This window comes from Vombatus ursinus, unplaced genomic scaffold, assembly GCF_900497805.2.
Source record: "Vombatus ursinus unplaced genomic scaffold, bare-nosed wombat genome assembly UNPS02015199.1, whole genome shotgun sequence".
NCBI lineage: Eukaryota > Metazoa > Chordata > Mammalia > Diprotodontia > Vombatidae > Vombatus > Vombatus ursinus.
In genome coordinates, this window is record NW_020954977.1 from 98,024 (window position 1) to 106,986 (window position 8,963).

General features: G+C 38.6%; 1 protein-coding gene across 3 annotated transcripts in view; it reads right to left on the minus strand.

The window, feature by feature from the left end:
- The window catches only part of LOC114031640 (scavenger receptor cysteine-rich domain-containing protein SCART1-like), a 52,750-nt gene that overhangs the window by 34,083 nt on the left and 9,704 nt on the right, over window positions 1–8,963 (minus strand). For all 3 annotated transcript variants that reach the window (XM_027846774.1, XM_027846773.1, XM_027846772.1), the window contains exons 2-4: window positions 6,507–6,827; window positions 5,395–5,691; window positions 3,472–3,786 (exon numbers count right to left, since the gene is read on the minus strand). In XM_027846774.1, the coding sequence (XP_027702575.1) occupies window positions 3,472–3,786; window positions 5,395–5,691; window positions 6,507–6,827 (933 nt within the window). The remainder of the gene's footprint in view (window positions 1–3,471; window positions 3,787–5,394; window positions 5,692–6,506; window positions 6,828–8,963) is intronic.

Consider the following 8,963-nt stretch of genomic DNA (forward strand, 5'->3'; position numbering starts at 1 on the left):
GAAAGCCTACTAAATTTTCATTTGCAAGATAATTTATAGCTAAGTTATTGTAATGACTTGTAAAACAGAAGAGATCTTGCTGTTTTGATCTGAATCTGTAGTCATTCCACGGCCTCACCAAGAGTTAAATTAGTGTTTGAATTTATATGTATAAGATTCAAATCCTGAAGTATCTCATTCTTCCAGAGTGAGTACAATTAGAGAAGAATAAACAAGCTTGTGAACAAGGACATGAATCCATCAACTTGTAAGGTTAGTCAGGAACCTCTTTGTTTTGTTTTAAAAAATAGGATTCCAGTACAGACAGTCATGTTAGTGAAGAGTAGTAACTTATGAGTTCTTTTGTGTAAATTTAATGAGAAATCTAATATTACTTTTAATCTGGAATTAGAACATGCACAGAAATTTATGCAAACTGCTCAAGGTTCACCTTAAGATGTTCCCATTGTTTAAAGGAATTACGAGAGCAGTAGTATTTTTCTGTGATCAATCTCTTACTGTTACCAGTGTGAGATAAATTCTTACTATCTAGAATATGTGACTTTATGTGACAGCAATTTACTATTGTTTTGAGCTTTGATTACAGGGACAATTATCTGAATTGTCATGAAGCCAATAGTAGAATGGCATGTGCTATAGGCTGAGAACTGATAAAGGTGGATGTCTGTGCCTGGGAAGAATTTTGAGGAGGACCTTGGATACAGCATAGGTAGAATCTTCCTGACTCTATTTCCCAATTGTGCTATTTCCTTTCTGAAAAGGAAAATTCCCCACCTGATTAATCTTGAGCCCTGCTTCTAACATCAAATGACTACATGATTGGCTATCAGATATGATTCGTGCCTGGAATCAAACGGAGCTAAGGGAATTCTTTCCTTCTGTTATGATATATGACATTGTCCCTCTTTTTCTTTTATAGCAAATTTCTGTAATCAAGAAATTCTGTAAGTACAATACTAAATTTATTAAATAATAGATGGAAACTGGAACATCTCTGAGTTACCATAATAGTATGCAAGTATGAATAGCTTACAATTTTAACTTACATTCGTGGCCAAATAATAATAATATAGGGGTAACATCCTCCTAAGGAGGAAATGATTAGGCAAAGTAATAAGACAAAGATGTAATATGATAGCTGTCTAATTAAAAAGAATAGCAAATTTTGAGAAAAGCAACAGGATTAGACTGATTCCTTTAAGAATTATATACAGATGTATATGATTGGCTTCCAAAAGGTATCTATCATGAAAATCCAAGCTTTAAGCATGTTTTGGTAATAAGATCTCAAATTTGGATTTTTACACAAAAAATTGTACAGGATAGTGGTAAAAGTAAGTGAAGTTATTTTTCCTTTATTAAGATATCTGTCTGATAATTTTAAAAGGCGGGAGAGCTCATTTTATGGTTGGACCTTAACATTTCAAAAGATTCTTATACCAGGTAAAGGATTTAGGTAAGAACAGAAGCAGCAAACAATATATAAACTGAAGTTTCAAAAATGGAGAACAAATATAAGCAATTGTACTAATTTATAATAAGTAAGAATAATCTGGGAACTTTGAGATCTAAACCAGAGAAGCAGAACTCCCTTTTTGAACTGCCTAAGAATAAAACCTATTGTACATGAGACATCTGGGATTCAAAAGGTGCTGTTAAAATAGACATTGGGGAATAGATTACTGGTATACAAGGAACTTAATGTTAATTAACATTGGTAATAATGATTGCATTGATTTTTATGGTTCATATTTAAGGTTTTCTTGGTTATCTTGGTGACAAGTAAATCTCCCTTCTCAAAACTAGTCCATTGTGAGTTCTCTAAGTAGTTTAATCTGTACCTGGACTTAATGCAATTTTGTGAATTATGAGAAAACTGTTGTATTGTTTGAATTTAGCCCTGAACCATCTCTATGTGTATTTAAATAAGGACCTATGTTACGCTGTTTTATTTCAGTTATCTACTCATACGTCTTCTAAGAGCCCCTATCAGTTCTACTGACTACTCCCACAGCTGCCAACTTCTGGATGTGTTCTCCGACATCATCTGAAGACCCTGCTCCAAGTAGACATCTCTTTCCACACCCTGAGGAAGAGGAGGAAGGTTTGTCCTACACCTTCCTTGGTCTACAGGTGAAGCCTTCAGTTTATCTTTGACCAAAAGGAGAAAATAATAATCATTTAAGATCAATTGAGCCCCAATAAGGGTCAAAAACCTGAATTAATCTTTTCTCTCTGAGTGAACTAAAAATGCCCCTTCCTTTGTCGGCAACTACAGGACCAGATGAAGCTGACCAGCATTCTTCCTGTTTGTGATCACTAAGGACAGGATACCTGGGACCAGACACTCTCTTAAATAGTGGGACTTTTCTTATCTTGGAATCCTATGGACATATGTTATATAAGGGAAATACAGATATCCTGGATCTATAATTTCAATTGACACTCTGACATTCACCTATTTTATTGTATTTACAACCTATTCAACTAAGAAATTTCCTTTCCCATGCTATATGTTAAAAAAAAATATGGAGGCTATATTTTTTTGAGTAACACAGACATCCTGAGTCAGGGTTTAAATGTTCTCCTAAAATTGTTTGATTCCGTCAGAGTTAAAGCTCTGGCTCCTTGTACATGTCATTAATTTAAGGGAATAAACAATATGGATTTACTTATCATCTAGCTTGTTGTCTCTTTAACCAGCTTTCAGGTTAACACCCAAGACCCTCATTTTTAATATAACCCACCTCCCATTGTGTTAACCAGAGGCTGATTGGTACCCTTCAGGGACAGGTATTCTTTGAAGGGCATATAAACTGTGAGCCTACCCCCATGAGGGGTCTTTGGTCTAAGAGAGCCAAATGACCATCCTTTTATTAATAAACATGCTGGTCTTATTAATAAAAATGATGAAATTACCTGGAAACTATGTCTCTCAAACCTTTTTTAATTGCCACAGTTGAGACGGCAGGAGACAGCATTACCCTTGCCAATCCTCAGTACCTAGTACAGAGCCTTGCACAGAACCCATGTTTGAAAACTAACAATAACATTTATATAATGCTTACATAATTTAATTTTTATAGTTAGCATTTATATAGTATTTGAAGGTTTGCAAGGCACTTTCCCATCTGTTATCTCATTTGATCCTACAATAATCCTGGAAGGTATGTGCTATTTTCATCTTCATTTTACAAATGAGGGAACTGGGGCTATGACAAGTAAATGACTTCCCCACAGTTGCATAGGTAGTAAGTGTCCCGAGGCAGGATTTGAACTGGAATCTTTCGGACACTGAATGCTACACACTGTTCACTGTGCTGCCCAGCCCCAGCTAAGCGACATGCAAAAGAAGTTTGTGGAGGTGACAAAATGCAGATACAACCCTAGAACAATACAAGTACAAAGGCCAGTCAGTGCATGAAGACACAGTATAAACAGATATGAAGCAGGTTTTTCCTGCCACCTCACCTGAGCACCTGATCCCAGCATCCTGACTGTGTACACACAACTCCTTCTGCTGCAACTTTCGAGGACAATGAAAAAGCAGGGATTCATTCCCTACACACTGGAAGACTTCCCTCCATGTCTGGCCAGAGCCTTCTCCAAAATGTGCTCCTCCTGGGATAGAAGCAGCTGCTCCACACTTTAATTCCCGGCAGACCACATGGGCTGTTTGGAGGTCAAGGTCTGAGTCACAGACCGTACCCCACGTCAGGCCTCGTCTCACCTCCAGGCGCCCCGCACAGTGATGTTCACCTCCAACGAGCCGAACTTCTGTGTGTTCTGGGCAGAGAAGCAGCCCCATTAATAAAGAAACCCACCTGCCTCGTAGTTATTTCTAAGTGGTGTTTCCCTTTCCCAGCAATGCATTGTCTAGGAGTCATGTCTGGGAAGCTAGGTGGTGAAGTGAATAGGAGTGCTGGATCTGGAGTCAGGAAGACCAGTTCGAACCTGGTTTCATATATACCAATTGGCTGTGTGACCTTAGGCAAGTCACTTAACCTTCATTTGCTTTAGTTTCCTCAATTGTAAAATGAGGATAACAGCTACTACCTGGCAGAGTTATTGTGAGGAGCAAATGAGATATTTGTTTAAACAAAAAAAAACCCTTAGCATGGTGCCTGGCACATAGGAGCTACTATAGAAATGCTTATTTTCCTCCCTCTTTGATTCAATTCAACAAGTATCTATTAAGTACCTGACAAGTACAAGGCACTGTGCTGTCATTCAGCATTATATACTCTAAAAGGACAATAAAGCTTCTACTCAAAGTATAACGGGAAAACAGAATGAAAGAGGGGGAAAGGTGACACGCTAAGTGCCTCAGGAAAATGGGAGGAAGACAGAATTACTTTAATCTTTGCTGAGCCTTCTTCCAAATGTATCATTTAACAAATTGGAACAATTTGGAGAAAGGTGACAAAAATGGTGAGCGAACCAGAAACTTCTATGGTGTGAAAATGTGGGGACTACTTGAAGGAAATAGGGACCCCAGCCCTGTGGGAGATATTAGTCATCTTCCATATTTGAAAAGCAGTGGGGAGAAAAGATTTGCCTTCTCCTTGGTCCCAGGCAGCAGAATGAGGGGCAAGGAGTAGAAGATGCAGAGAATAGATCACAGCTGGATGTAAAGAGAAAGTTCCTAACAATTAGAACTGCACAAAAGTAGAGTAGGATCAAGTTCATCTGATCTGGGCAACTTGAAATCGCTGAACATAGTTAATTTGCCTTTGTTGATCAGAATCAGATCTGTAATAGCCATTTCCTTTGTCATTGTCTCCATCTTTTGAAGAACTAAATAACTGTAAAAAACTGTAAGTTTGGACAGATATTGAAAAAAAGTGGTCTTTCCTTAATATATATATACATATACACATATATATGTATATGTGTATTTATACATATATGTACATGTGTGTATCTCATGCCTCTGTGTACCAAGTAAGTGACCTGTTTCCTAAAGTCCCCATCTATTTCTACTTTCTGTCCGGATGGTCTGCAGTGCACAATGTCACTTTCCTATCTTCCCTCCATTGATTCTCACCCCAATATGTCATCATGCTTCTGTTGATTAGGTTCACAGATTTCCTAACAGGGCAGTCATCTTCACTTTTGTCTTGTCACTGGATTTGATGACTCTGGAGGAGAGAGTGAGGCTGCTTCACTTAAATCCAATCCATACACAACTCTCATGATGTCATTGGTCTTCTTCAAGAACGAAGGACGAACAACCAGATTTCTTAACATGAGCATGTAATCTTAATATGAAAGGCTATTCTATTATTCCTTGCCTTTTTTTATTCTGTTCTTAAATGGCACACACTGCTAGAACCATATTTCATAATGGGGGGAGAGGGAAAACAATCACTGAGAATAATTGGTTGAACTTACCCGCACAGATCACTTCATCATCCAGCTGGAGTTGGCAGCCACTCCGGAACTTATTGTTCAACCTACAATTTCGAATTGTTGACTCTGTCCCATTACAAGTCATGTATTTCTGGGTTTCACCCAAACCTTTTCTGGAAGCTTGAACAGCTGGGCCACATTGTAGCTCCTGGCAAAATACAGTTGCCTCTTCCATGTGGAGGCCACACAATCTATCTAAGCCCTTCTCATTTCTTATCTCTGGAAGCCCAGCACAGGGACTGTTCCCCTTCAGCAGTCTGATTTCCCGAAAGGTTCCATCTGTAAAAGCACCAATCCAGGTAAGAGAGAGCAGACAGCACAGAGCAACTGCCTAGTCTAAAACCATGTTCTCATATGAGTATTTTGGGGCTCTGCATTTATCTGCTTTGGTCAACCAAATATTGGGAACCCGATTGTCACAGAACCTCTAGTGCTAACATCTTCAGCATCCATCAAGAAGTTACCATTGGAATATTGTTTACAAACTCTGAAGAAAACCTAGTTGAGTGGTTCAATGATGGGTCACTTTTAGGCAGTAGGTGGTGCTGGCAAACCCCAAACAACACTGTGCAAATTGATTTATTACTGTGGTTTCTGCTTTTGTGGGGGGGGGGGGAATGTGGAGAGTGAAAGGCTTCATGGTGAATTTCAATTAAAATGGAGTTACTTTGACTCATTTATTTGTTCATTATTTTCTTAATTTATTCAACAAATATTTGTTTAGTACAAGTTCTACCTCACATGACCTCTGCTTGTTCAACATTAGGGTTTCTGAGCCTACTCTTTTCATCCCCATTCTTACTCCTACTCTGCTCTGCATTCACTGGGATCAAGGGAAGGGATGATTGAGTCCAATTGATGAGCAAGTGGATCTAAGGGCTTTCAGTTTCTTTTTCTTTAGGACAGTCCCCACTGGATTTTCCCATGTGCTGCAAGGAAGTGGTAAAAATGGCTTAGTGATAGATGATAGATAGATACATAGATAGATAGATACATAGATAAATAGACAGATAGATAACCCAAGAACAACTAGATTGATTTTTTTTACCCAAAGAGGTTTTTTTCTTACAAAAGTGAATAATATGCTGACTTACTTGAACAAAGAACTACAACAACCCATTCATAGGAGCAATTTTTCTGACTCCATTCCTCAAGATCACAATCCCAGAGAGTTGATTCATTGCCTTTACAGGAAACACCATGAAGCCGTGGCTGGAGACTCTCTCCAGGCAAAGGAACATACTTGGGAGCGCCGACTGCAGACCCACAGCCCAGCTGCCGACAGATCACAGAGGCCTCCGCCAGAGTCCAGACTTCATTACACACAAAACCCCATGACCCTTGGTGCTTAACCAGCACTACTCCATCACAGGGGTTTGGCCTGAATGCCAGTTTCAATTCCATCACAGCTTCTCCTTTTGGAAATAAAGAGACATTAATTAAAATAGAATATCCATAGCATGAAAAATCTGAAGTAAAATCATCTTTTCTGGAATCTCCCCTTTCATATTACCAAATGATAATACTTCTGTTAAAATAGGGCCATGTCCTCAGACCAGAACCTGCTCTTCAAGTGGTCAAGAGTGTGTGTTAAGGGGGTGGCGGGGAGAGACAGAGATGAAAAAAGGAAAGAGAATTGAGCTTAGAGTCAGGAGACCAGGATTCTGTCACTTATTAACTGTATAACCTAGAAGTCACAACTTCTCTAAACCTTAGTTACTGACGAGGAGGGACGGGTATGTTGGTTGGATTCGGGGTCGCTCGGAAAAGAATTTCAGAGAGTAAGTTTGTCTCTTTGTCAGAGCAAGATTTATTCCGCACAGCAGGGCGGGCTTAGTCGTTACAGGACCTGCAGCATGCAGAGCTAAAAGAGGCATATTTATAAATGGATTTGAGGAGTTTGCCAGGAGCTGATGGTGCAGATCGTGCAAATTCTTGTACAATTTCCTGGCGGGGGATAGCGTTAGGAACATGAGCGTGGATGTGGGTTTCACATACTGTTGGAGGCAAGGGTCTTTTAGCAAGAAAAACAATTTCAGGAATCATAAAAGCTGTTTGCACAAGATCTAATCATTGCATACGTTGAACCGCAAGCTTAGTAAGCTATTACCTAGAAGAGGGGCTCACGCCTCCTATCTTGTTGCTGGAGCATCTACTGTTGCTGAGCAAAAGGCTGTGCAAAAGTCAGAACCCCATCACTTACCATATCTGTAAAATGAATTGTTAGCAGGCACAGAGTTAGGTTTAGAGGCTACAGGAGTTGGTCACCTCCTAATCTTTTTTTTTAAAGACAAATAGAAGAAAACTGAATTGAAACCAAAAATGATCACTAAAAATCACAAAGAAGGAAAATAAGCAAAATGAAAGAGCACTAATACAATAAAATAAAAATACTGTGGTGTGAGACAGCTAAAGCATCAGTAACAATACAGAAGGAGAAAGGATGATGTAAGACATCCAGAGACACCCTTAAATGGATGAGAGAGGCACTTAAAGAATTTGACCAATTATTAATCGTGATCAAAAATGTTGAAAAAATAGAAGCATGTAGATTTGTTTTAATTGTGTAAAGAACTGAAGCTAGAATTTAAAGATACTGAGAAAGATCCAGAAAATATATTAAGGAGGAAATGACTAATATGGAGAAATATTATTTTGGGTCAAAAATTATTTCACAGGATACTGCATGCCAGGTCATTGGCTTCTGCCCCATGATAATCATTGGGTCATATTTTGTTTCTTTTATTTTGTGCAGAATATCTCAAATATTTAGAGTTTCTATGTTATAAACCCGATCAACTGCTTGTCATTCTGGGATGTTTTTGAGTAATATTATTAGAGACAAAGAGTTAAATTTTACTAATGACTTTTTCTACAGTTTTTGGCAGAGGTGATTACTGAGCAAATATCAACGATCTTTGAAAAATCATGAAGAATCCACAGTACTGGAGATAGACATATGCCGTTTTACATTTCAAAAAAGAGAACAAGGTGAAATCTTTAGAAGATAGACCAAAGAACTTGACTTCAATTTCCAGCAAAGTTCTAGTCATTACTAAGGGCATATTTCACAATCATTTAGAAAGGGATGTGGTGGTCATCAAGAGCTAACATGACCCACAAGTACAAAAATATTTACAGCAGCTCTTTTTGTGGTGGCCAAGAGTTGGAAATTGAAAGGATGCCCATCAATTGGGGAATGACTGAACAAGTTGTGGAATATGAATGTAATGGAATACTATTGTGCTATGAGAAATGATGAACAGGCTGACTTCAGAAAAACCTGGAAAGACTTCTATGCTCTGATGCTGAGTGGAGTGAGCAGAACCGGGAGAACTTTGTACATAGTAACAGCCATGTTGTGCGATGACTAATATTGATAGACTTAGCCCTTCTCAGCAATGGAAGGATCTAAGACATCTCTAAAGACCTCATGACAGAAAATGCTATCCACATCCAAAGAAAGAACTATGGAGTTTGAATGCAGATCGAAGCATACTATTTGCTATTATTTTTCTTCTGTTGTGTTTTGTTTCCTCTTTCTGGTGGTT